Genomic DNA, 12,548 nt, shown 5'->3' on the forward strand with positions numbered 1-12,548 from the left:
ACTTTGCTTGATACCATGCGGAATTCTGGCCACTCATCACTTAAATGATTATTTATATATAGTAAAGAAAAAGTTGGACTAATCTCCCGCATAATCACAAACATCTCAAGTTTTTCTAATGGTCCTTTTTGTACACTATCCGATTATTATATTGGTCATAATTATAATCGGGTGAAATAAAATAAAAAATATCAATATGGCAAACCTCTAATTACATACTGATAGGCTTTTTACTCCTCTTTAGATACACATAGTTTGGTGAAAGAAAAGAAGGTATAAAGGAAGCCAGGAAGGAGGAAAGGTAGAAAAACAGTTAAAGCAATAATTTTCTTTAAAACTACTAAACTTCCAGTTTTTTGATAAATCAAATGCAATGTACAAGAAAAATTTAACTCCCAATAAAAAAAAAACTTTAAAAACTGAAAATTTTATTCAATTTTGTTTAAATACAAATTATTTTAAAATACATAGCACACAAACGGCTTTAAAAATTAAAAATATATTTAAATACAAATTGGAATTGTTTACGAATTAGCAGGCGGTACATTTTTAAGAGGCACACAGTTCGACTCCATATGCTTTAGACGGAAAAGTTAAGCCAAAGAGCATCAAAGGAATTAATTAATTTTAAAATTATTCTATCTAAATTATCATAACCATTTATTGTAAAGCAGGAGTGAGAAGACAACAGAAAAAATTTCTGTGAATAAGTGTGCTTTACTGATAAAGGATGTATTGCAGAGATCTCCTCTGCAAAAGCACATCAGTACACGACGTCCCAAGAAAAGCGTAGGAGCACATCTCTGTTGTTCATCTCTCGGTGGCCGTTGCAGGCACATTCGTTCTGTTGCAACTGCATAATCTGAAATTGTAGAAAATTAATAACTTCCTAAGAATCTTTTAATTTGACATATTGAGTGCCACAAAAATTGAAGGAAATTAATAACTTCCTAAGAATCGCTCAATTTGACATATTGAGTGCCACAGAAATTGAAGAAAATTAATAACTTCCTAAGAATCGCTCAATTTGACATATTGAGTGCCACAAAAATTGAAGAAAATTAATAACTTTCTAAGAATTGTTCAATTTAAGAAATTAAGTGCCTCAAATATTGGAGAAAATTAATAACTTCCTAAAAATCGTTCAATTTGACAAATTGAGTGCCACAAATATTGGAGAAAATTAATAACTTCCTAAGAATTGTTCAATCTAAAAAATTGAGTGTCACAAATATTGGAGAAAATTAATAACTTACTAAGAATCGTTCAATTTGACAAATTGAGTGCCACAAATATTGGAAAAAATTAATAACTTCCTAAGAATTGTTCAATCATCAAGCTCTTTAAATGACACAAAGTAGTAGAAAATTTATAACTTCCTAGGAATTGTTCATTCTGACACATTGAGTGCCACTGAAATCGTAAGAAATTAATAATTTCTTTAAAATCGTTCAATCGGACACATTGAGTTCCAAACTAATATTGCAATGAGGAAACGATAAACTTTTCACCTTTGACTAGAGATTGCACTTAATTAAAAATGATATAGCTAAATTTGATTAATTGCCAATGATTTTACTTAGTAAATAATGAAATAAAGTTTTTTTTTTATCTCTGCCGTGGTTCATTATCCAAGTGGTAGTAGCGCGTAAAGCTCCAAAGTGCCCTAAGAGACGCTTGCAAGTTCAATTATCAACCTAACCGCAACACAGAAGGGAGCAGGTTCGTGCCCCAAATCACTGAGCAGATTAATAGCAAGTTGAAAAAAATGCTAGAAGAACAATTCACTCTGTGTCACAGTTTCTTTTTCTTTTTTTTAATAGAAAGTGTTCATGTGTGTTGAAGTTGGAAAAACTAGTTTTGATTCTTCCTGAATGAAATTACTGTTCTGTATCGGAAAAGGCAAAAAACCGCTGATCAAATTGAAAGGGGTTACTTAATCAGGTTCAAAATTGTAATTGCCACTAATATATTTACAATTCGACATGCGAAGGTTAAAGTCATCCATGACAGTTTAATTGATTGACTGATTGAAATCATAGCTTCACTGTATGAAACTCTTGAATGGCTGTACTACAACCAGATGAGATTATGTATCAGAGGTAGTGGAATAAAACGATGTTGCAAGCTAAGCTGAACAAAAATAAAACTTAGGGATCTGGGAACCCGTATCAACCTAAAAAGGTAAACTCTTTAAAAGGTCATCTTTGATGGAGGGCAACAATTTTCAATATAGTCTAATTTATTCTATTTTAATTTCCATTAATAAAATATCTTATTTCATTCGTTATATGTTGCTATGAAATTGGAATTGAATAAAGAAGGGTGGGGAGAAATTAATGTTGAATGTTAGGAAAGAAAGAAAAAAGGAAGAATGTAGGTAAACATAACCCAATAATTGACACAAAAATCACATTAACTACACATTTATTTTCACTAATCCAACATTATAACCCGCAGTTATTCAGTGCAAGATTTCTATTATCGAAAGATATTTTAATCTGAAAAGGGGCATTTAAATTAAAAACTTAGGTAGTGCCATCTTTTTGATGCTATAGAATATTTGAAGGTATCCATTCCCAAAACAAAGATTAATGGTAGTTTTTAATCACCGATAATTATCTTTTTCAATAGTATCGAAATCAAATCATTACCTTAAAGTTTTTTTACGTTGCTTCTTAGCTTCATAACTTTTATCATTAAACCTTATTTCATTTAATTGCCAATCCGTTTGCAAGGCTAAGTTCCTCCAAGAATTTAAAAGTGTCGAGTTTGTTGATTCGTTAATTTAATTGTAACAAGTTGAATTCATTGAGATCGCGAGCCACAAATATCATATTTTACCAACTATCCAATTATCGAAGTGCATGTTGGCCTTACGGTAAAGATAAAATTCAAAAAAAATAATGTTAATTTATCAAGTTATTTTTCGAATTTTTTATTATTAATAACAATGTGTAACGAATGGTCAGATATTTATTTAAAATTAAAAAAAAAATAATGAACGTTTTCCATGTGCATTAACTTTTTTTTACATACATCGTACAATTAACAAAAAATGCCGCCAAAAAAATTCTTTAAAAGTATTTATTTAAGCTATATAACTAAACTTTAAAGCCAGCGTGTTCTACAGTTCAAGCAGCATATCGAGTTCTCAAGTCCATGCAACAATTGACTACCTGCAAATCGAGAAGCTGGTTGTTGTGTATAAACAAGATGAGTTGTTAGCGTTACAGCTATTAGGCTTGGTTTATTATCTCATAGAAACAATTTCCAGATCAGGTTTAATTGGGTACCTACAGGCGACATCCTTCAGGTTAGCCGAACCTGTTTGCCTGCTGAATCACGGCATTTGCTTATGTGATGATTCAGCAGTCAATCAGTTTCGGCACACACGTGTAACGCCGCCTGCAGGTACCCAAGTGACTTCATCAAAGATTGCAAACCTCACGTATTGTCGCATGTGCAAACTTAAGCGTAGACCTCGTAGAATTTGCTAGACTCTCTTACTTCACTTAGATAATATTTAAAAAACAAATTCTGATCAGTTAAAATCAAACGTGTGAGGCTTAAGAATCTATTTTAAATTTCCCTTTTATATGTTTTTTTACAATATACTGGATTATTGGTTCATTTTTGTAAAAGAAAATAAAATATATCTAAAATATATATCTAGAATCTAGATATATATCTAAAATATAAGGTAAGAGCGTTGTGCAGAGAGCTTAGTAGAGACTTGTATAATATTAATTTTTAAAATATATTTGATTTTTTAGCCATTTGGAAGATTACAGTTATGATAATAATATTGTTGACAATATAAATAAAAGAATCTTTCCTCTTGGACATAATCTGTGTAAGCGTTAAACCTAAATATGCAATGAAAAGGACAATATTTTTAATTAACAAAGAAATTCTATTTAATTTAATTATTCTATTAAATAAAATTATTCTAATTAACAAAAAAATTCTCTAACGTAGTTTGACTTCAATTGACACCAGAAAAAGTTAACTATATACTGCTTGAAATTTGAACCATAATGTCGCGCACAACCTAAGTTGAACTACATTATTTTGGAAATTTTACACCGTTTGATTACATTAAAACGTTTCAACTTAGTTGAAAATGTTATCCAATTTAACACCTTACTAAGGTTTCAGGTAATTTGTACGATATAAAGCTGCAATATTATGGTTCAAATTTGAACCGATTGTCTTCGATCGTGCGCTAAGTGATTTCAATTAAGAGTTAAATGTAGATAGTATTATTTCAGAAAATGTGTGAAATTATTACCACTTCCACTTCCTTCGACTATTTTTGCACACCATCCAGATGCACATGGTGGCACTTCTATTCCTCTTATGTTATCCACACTTGATGCATTGTGTATGAAGGGATCTTTGCAGTCGCCGAGATCACCTCGAGATCTACACGTGAAACACCGTTTGATCTTATTACCTGCAATAAGAAAAATAAAATATCAGTTACAAGGTTTAAGGGTGATTCGTCTCTTGATCTTTAAAGCAGAAATTGTATGTACTTTAAAAATTCCGAATTCAAGATCAAAAACAAGCCAAAATTTTTCTTCTAAGTTTCATAAATACACTTATGAAAAACTACAATGCTGTGAGAATCGATTGGAATTTCATTTTACTTATTTTTAATACTAACTTTAAAATGCCGTTTGAAATAAATGATTCGAGAATTTTACTCGCCAATTGGCCCTAAAGTTACGCAAGTTTAAGGCATGATGAATTCAGTCAACTATGCATACATTGCTACGTATAGTTGATCCACATATGTAGAAATTTGACACGATATTTCCTTGCTGAAATTCAAAAATGGTCAAAAGAATCATCGTGTAAGATCAAAATAATGCTTAATTGATTTTTATGGTAATTTACCAGACTAAATCCTATTAAAATCTTATAAAACATTTTGGGGAGACATTTAAATAAGATTGGTTTCAGACAACTTGATGGTCCCGTCAAAAGATTTTGATGGTTTATCTAGGTTTCAGAGCGATTCATCATGGTCCAATATCATTTGATAGTCACAGTCATCCAACATTTTTCATTACATGTTCATGGTTTTTGTTATGCCAACAAACTTCCATCATACAATACTATACTATACTATGACTTACTTTAGTAGAATAATTTGAGTAGAACTTGCAGTATGACAATTTCTTTTTCTATTTTCCCACTCCACCAAAACCTGATCCACGAGATCGTTTAACTTTTTACCACTTACTCGAGTAATTTTACTATTTTTCCATTTGTAATATTTTTTCAGTTATGCACATCAGCGCAGTTTATAAAGTTTTTATTATCACTAAAGAGTTGCTCTTTCTGAGGACAATGCGTTATAGTTCTTTTCCGTCCTTCTTTCTTTTTTTTCCAATTTTTTTACACAGCAGTACAGGTCCAAAATCAGGGCATAGGACATGGGGGTTTGAACAACCCCAAAATGAAGATAATTGGCCAAAATAGTTTTCCTAGTAAAAATAAGAGTATACCCTAAAGAGATTTCCCCTTCCCCATTAGCTTGAATAATTTTAGTTAAAAAATTTTTACTGAAACATTTGTAATGTTTTTAATCAAAAATTTAAATTAAAATCGTAACGTAAAATTTAAACGTCTTGAAACGTTAAAGGTCTTGAGGTTTGGAAATGTAATTCATATAGGTTCAGAATACATTTATTCTGCATCAAACTAAAATAAAAAAAATTACATTCACAGAAACAGTGCTAGGAACTATGTCTGACAAAAAGTAGGAAAAAATTAAAGACCAAAAGAGCTTTTGGATACTTTTTTTTAACTGTTTATAAACCATTTTTTTTTCTGGAAATAATAAACTCTTTGAACGTTGATTTCAAAATGAAAACATCTAATTGTTTCTTATAAGCATTTAATAGACGATATTTCACTTTAAATAATCAGAAAAAAAGTTTGGCAGAAGATGCATATATAAATGTTTTGAAGATAACAATTTCCAAATATATAAAAAAAATTTCTAGAGTATCTTGTTGTAAAATAATAATGAATGCAAGCTATGTCAATTACGAATTTATAATTTTTTGTTCGAGAATGATATAATACATGCAAAAACAGAAATGAATTTGAACCCCCTCCAAAATAAAGTCCTGCCTACGGCCCTGCAGCAGCATAAAGTTAGTCCTTTTTTTAATTTATTATCTGTATTGAGGAGTCAATCCTCTGTGGATCTGTAGTTATCACTATTCAACTCCCGCATTTGCGTTACATGAAGAGAAAAACCATGAAAACTTTCCACGGTTAACCCTGCTGCAAGAAGATTCTAACCCATAGTCCATCTATACCATAAAGAATATTATGCAATATCATTGTGGATTCTGCGAGTAAGAGTAATATGAGAATTGTCTAGGCCAGTGGTTCCCAGCCTGGGGGGGATAGAGCTTTTCAAGGGGGCGATAATCCTTAGGGGGGCGATCAGGGGCGACGAGTACTCAAAAGATAAAAATTGCTAATAATATTAATAATAAAGGCTATTTGAGATTGAAATTGAAAATATATATAAAACCTATGGTTCTGGTGTAGACAAAGAATTATGATAGTTAAAAATTAAAAAAAAATCAAGTGCAGGATCGTTTTCGTCATACGTTTTAGTATCGCAGGCGGAAATCTGATAAGTCACTCTGTTCCTCTGAGCAATAATACTGTTTCCAGGCGTATTGATCAGATGGCCGCCGATGTTGAATCAAAACTCATCAAATTTCTGAAAGAAGGTAAATTTGCGTTGCAGATTGATGAATCAACTGTGATAGATAACAAAGCTGTTTTAGCTTACGTGAGATTCATAAAAGAGAGTAAGGAGATTACGAGGAAATGTTGTTTACAAGAACTTTGAACACAGATACAAAAGGATCGTCGATTTTTAAATTGGTCAAAGATTATTTTGAGGTAAAAGTAATTCCCCTCACAAATGTAAGTGCTTGTGCAACAGATGGTGCTCCAACCATGTCTGGTTGTCATACGGGGTTTCTGGGTCACCTTAAAAAAGAAGTACCGGAAGTTATCTCACCATTCATTATGTCATTCATCGTCAACGTTTGGCTGCGAAAAATTGGTTATTTCTGGCATCAATAAAATAAAAGCTAATTCTCCTAATAACTGTTTGTTACGAGAACTTTGCCATGAAAATGATGAAGATTTCGAATTTTTGCTCCTACATACAGCTGCGAGATGGCTTTCAAAAGGAAACTGAGCCGTTTCTTCGAATTACTGGATTCGGCTACTGAGTTTCTCGACACCACTGATCCTGTTTTAAGTGAGAGATTGAAGCAACGCAAGTTGGAAACTGCGTACCTCACTCATAGTCTTGAAAAAGTGAAGGAAATCAACGTAAAACTTCAAGGAAATAAAATGAACATTATCAAGGCTAAGGGAATCATATCTTCATTCATCTACAAGTCAAACATTGGTCGCAAAAAGCTAATGCAACTTCCAACTCTTAAAAAATGTTCAATGGCAGATATCGAGATTCTCAAAAATAAAATCTTAATTTTTACTGATCACCTTGATCAGTTATGGAATCAAGATTTAAAGATTTAATGAAATTAGAAATTTCGGATTGGATTTTCGATCCTTTCTCTTTTGAAGTTGTGGATAAGCTCACTTCCTCCTTGTAGACTGAGATTTTAGATTTGAAGTACGACTGTGAGGCTAAAGTCGTCTTTAAAAAATACGGTTACAAGTTATCTTGGGTAAAGCTTATGGACACTTATCCACAATTGTGGAAACAAACTGAGCCGCTTCTTATCTCGTTCCCGTCAACATATTTAGTGGAGACAGGATTTAGTTCTGTCCTCCAGCTGCTCACAATGCAAAGAGAAATGTTGGACATTTGCTTCAAAGGAGAGCCGCGTTTAAATCTGAGGAGCATAAAACCTGACATTCAAGCTTTAACTTGAAATACACCAAGCACAGGGAATTGAAGTGGTAAAAATGTACTTTCTCACTCCTTATTTTTTTTCTCAAATTTTAGTTGTTAACGTTTTAACTTTTTCTTGATTACATTAAAATATGAATTAAAAAAATGTACTTTTGTTTTGATTATTCCGTTTTAAATATCATTTCTTTTTGAAAAAAAAAGATGCACAATTTTTTTTAATTAATAAAAATGACAGGATAAATGTGCCTCCTTATTTGCATTACAATTTAAATTAAAATCAAATAACATTGCATATATTCAGTGTTAGGTTGTTCACAAGCAACAATGAATGGCTTTTTGAGCAAAAAGAGAAAGGGGCGTTATGTGTCAGCCAACCCCAAGATGGTCCACAAAAGGTTGGGAACCACTGGCCTAGGCCATCGTTGGAATTCAAACCTGGAACACTAGAATGGGAAACTTACCCTCTTCCGTTCGAAATGAGAGACATTTTTACTAAGATTTTAACCATGATACATCTAGCTAGGACTGGTTGACATTTTGGCTAAGATTCTAACCATGATCCATCTAACTACGACTGATTGGCATTTTGGCTAAGAGTCTACCCTTGGGCCATCTAACTACGATTGATGGACATTTTGGATACGATTCTAACCATGATCCATCTAACTACTACTGATTGATATTTTGGTTAAGATTCTAACATTGGTCCACCTAACTACGACTGATTGATATTTTGACTAAGATTCTAACCATGATCCATCTGATATTTTGGATAAGATTCTAACCATGATCCATCTAACTGCGACTGATTGATATTTTGGATAAGATTCTAACCTTGGTCCACCTAACTACCAGTGACTGATATTTTGGTTAAGATTCTAACCATGATCCATTAGGACTTTTACATTAACACTGTAGTTGCTGCGAGTCGAGAGTAGTATGCGAATCGTCCAAAGCCATCGTCGAACCTGGAACACTATAATGGGAAACTTACCATATTTTGTTCCAACTGATTGATTGATTAAATCAGTAATTTAATACAATACAAATTATAATTTATCTGTCACACTCAGCTTAACTAATAAAATAGTTCTTTCATATATTTCTATTCAGAATCGAAAGTTCACAGCACACTTTAATAATTCTTAGAAAATTTTTTCGGAAACCGCCCAAATGTTGAAATCGTATTTTTTATTCTTTTTGTTGAAATTTCAGAAAAAGCTTCAGATTGATTATTTGTTTTTAAAAAATAACTAAGAAATACCAAGGGATTCGAAACAACTCATCAAATTTTCTAATTTATGAGTAAATTGTCTGCATATTTTCAGAAAACACGAGATGTAAAATTTTGACAAGGCAATTATAATCCTTATTTATTGATGTATTTTAAATGTCTTTTGAATGCTATGGCATGGTTACGATGTTGCTCAATTTCAAGAGAGCGATATAGTGAAATATACCTTATACTTGAATGCACATACTCACAGGTATGTTTCAGATAGTTAATTTTTGACGTCGTCTACTAGTTTATGATCAGAGATTTGTCAGAGATTGTCAAAGATTTGCAATTTAACTTTCTTTTTATCTTGCTTCAGTCTGGAATTTATTGTTCACAGTTTAAACAATACATTTCTTGAATAATCGGGTTAGTATATGTCAAAGTAAGTAACTAAATCTTTTTAGTGACCTTTAACTAGTGCCACACCTACATAAAGCCGGTTTTTCATTTCTAGATAAATTTTGCATTAGAAATATTAAACTCGTTTTTTTGTTTTGTTTTTTTTAATTTTTATTTTTTAGAGAATTAAAATAAACACTCGGAATTAATGGAACAATAAAAATAGTTTTTCTTTCTTCGGAGAGCTAGTTTAAGGAGAAAATAGATAAATTGTGTTTAAATTATTCAACAAATGATCCGCTCTTTAAAAAAATAGTATTTGAACATTACTTTGCAAATCGGTCATTAATTAGGTAAAATTCTTGGTCATTGATTGAAGTGAAAAACTTTTTCAAAACAATTAATTCTTTATTCACATTTAATGTTTATCTTCAGAAACCTTACCAAAAAAACGAATACAAAAAAGTAAATACGCTTTGGAATAGCGTTATTTGCACATTTAATGTTATTTAGCCTTAATGTCAATATAATACCAGCAAGTGACGTAGTGTGTGTATCTCAACCTGGTTGGTTGTTGAAACAAGGCATTTGCTTACGTTAGCATACCTGCCAACTCTCCCGCATTTTGCGGGAGATTTTATTTTCATATTTAAAGTGGTAGTAAATATATACCATTTTTTCTTTTATAAATTTAATTTTTAAATGATTTTGATCACCACTATTCTTACAAAAATTAAGCTTATATATTAATATGCGTTACTATCATGGTTGTCAATTTAAGTTTGCTCATATATAACGTATTTGTTTGCTTAAATTTGAAGCTCTAATTCCATTTTAATACCACTGGGAAAAATGATATTGGAAGGGATTAAAAGTTGGCACGTCTGCGTTAGCAACTGCTCTTTCCATTCTAGTTCGAGTAAGTCAAGCCCGTCAAGTATCAATTCTCTTAAGTGACACAATCTATATTCTTGCACAAAGATTTCAATTATTTATATTTCTTAATACAAAGGCAGACTTGAAGCATGTGGAACACAAACTAATTATGCATCGAAGTTGCCAGATACGCAAGAAAATATGTCAAGATTACAGTTAAATACATAAACAGGTAATAACTCTAAGTTTAGTAAAAGACGTAGACGAGGAAGAAATTCATTTCAATAAATTCGCTGCGTGATAAAGAGCTGTATTTAATTAATTTCATTTTAATTAACATTTTAACTTATGCGGAGAAACTTAATCAATTTAACACGCAATTTTGCTTGTAAACAATCAGCTGACTCCTACGTCATAGGTCAAATGTGTGGGTATTATGATCTTCTTGAAATGCAAGTACCTAATTAGTCTAATTACCCCTGTAATTATCTCGATAATTACAAAATATCGAAATGAAACTTTTTCTATTTATCTTACAAAAAACACATGTTCCAAATTTTAGGTTTCTAACTTCATAGCAATAATGACTGGAATCGAACTTGTGGTGCAGTGGCTACGTTAAGGAGACAGGTTGTTCAACAGAAATAGGTAAGTAGGTAGGTATTTTATTTACATCGCACTAGAGCTGCACAATGGACCATTGGCGACAGTTTGGGAAACATCCCCGAGGATGATCCAAAGACATGCCATCACAATTTTTGATCCTCTGCAGAAGGGGTGGTTTCTCCGCTTTGGTAGCCCGACGACCTGCACTCGAAGTCGAGCACTTTAAGGTAGAACAGTTTAACGAAGAACGATACCGCACACAATCGGTCCCTACGTAGGCTGATCAAAGTGGTCACCCACCCGCTTACTGACCGCAGCTTGACTTCGGTGCTCTACTGTTAATCGAGTCTTTACTGCGGGACCTCAACAGAAATAAATAGCACTAACCAAATTAAATTAATCTATACAAATTAAATCAATCCTGCTACAAATGATATCCAATTGAATAATCTATTTGCAGTACTCCCGCTAAAACGTAAAATGGTATCACACCACAATTTTTGAATGAAATAGCGAGAGTAAATATTGTGTATCATCGGAAAATTAAATAGAAACTGTTCTGACTCGAGAATATTTTCCGTTTAAGTCAGTTTATTACATATAATGAATACAGATAAAATTAATATTATAAATTATTAGTATAATTAATATTAAATATTTTATTACGCATACATAATAAAATATTTACAAGCTTGCTGAATACATATTCCTACATTATAAAGATGAAAAAACTGTGTAATAAAGTTTCAACTTCAAAATGAAAAGTAAAAAACATTAAAAAAAAAATTATTTTCCTTTCGAAGTTCCAAGATTCTCAAACTCAAAATATAAATGAAAATAAAGCAAACAAGGAACTTAAGAACGACAACTGAAACCATATTTTGATTGATCCACTAGAGTTATAAACATGAACCATAATTTAATGACAACCCACTCTGAAAAATCACATTTGTACATTATGAAGATGAAAACTGTGTGACAAAGTTTTAACTTAAAAATGGAAAAGTAAAAAACATTAAAAAAAATTATTTTCCTTTCGAAGTTGCAAGATTCTTAAACTCAAAATATAAATGAAAATAAAGCAAACAAGGAACTTAAGAACGACAACTGAAACCATATTTATGAGTAAATTGTCTGCATATTTTCAGAAAACACGAGATGTAAAATTTTGACAAGGCAATTATAATCCTTATTTATTGATGTATTTTAAATGTCTTTTGAATGCTATGGCATGGTTACGATGTTGCTCAATTTCAAGAGAGCGATATAGTGAAATATACCTTATACTTGAATGCACATACTCACAGGTATGTTTCAGATAGTTAATTTTTGACGTCGTCTACTAGTTTATGATCAGAGATTTGTCAGAGATTGTCAAAGATTTGCAATTTAACTTTCTTTTTATCTTGCTTCAGTCTGGAATTTATTGTTCACAGTTTAAACAATACATTTCTTGAATAATCGGGTTAGTATATGTCAAAGTAAGTAACTAAATCTTTTTAGTGACCTTTAACT

At 31.6% G+C, this 12,548-nt stretch overlaps 2 protein-coding genes across 2 annotated transcripts; one reads left to right on the forward strand and one right to left on the reverse strand.

Moving 5' to 3' along the window:
• Positions 1–411: 411 nt before the first annotated feature.
• Positions 412–7,082, reverse strand: LOC122270279 (UPAR/Ly6 domain-containing protein rtv). The gene is made up of 3 exons (XM_071179197.1): positions 7,064–7,082; positions 4,295–4,459; positions 412–862 (listed from the first exon to the last, which is right to left on the reverse strand). The coding sequence occupies exons 1-3, from the start codon at positions 7,080–7,082 to the stop codon at positions 651–653; spliced, it is 396 nt and encodes a 131-aa protein (XP_071035298.1). The 3' UTR covers positions 412–650.
• Positions 7,083–7,224: 142 nt separating this feature from the next.
• On the forward strand, positions 7,225–7,593 carry LOC139425249 (uncharacterized). Its single transcript, XM_071179198.1, has one exon. It carries the CDS (start codon positions 7,225–7,227, stop codon positions 7,591–7,593), a length of 369 nt encoding a protein of 122 aa, XP_071035299.1.
• The last annotated feature ends 4,955 nt before the right edge of the window (positions 7,594–12,548 follow it).

This window comes from Parasteatoda tepidariorum, chromosome 3 (assembly GCF_043381705.1).
Source record: "Parasteatoda tepidariorum isolate YZ-2023 chromosome 3, CAS_Ptep_4.0, whole genome shotgun sequence".
In the NCBI taxonomy this organism is placed as follows: Eukaryota; Metazoa; Arthropoda; class Arachnida; order Araneae; family Theridiidae; genus Parasteatoda; species Parasteatoda tepidariorum.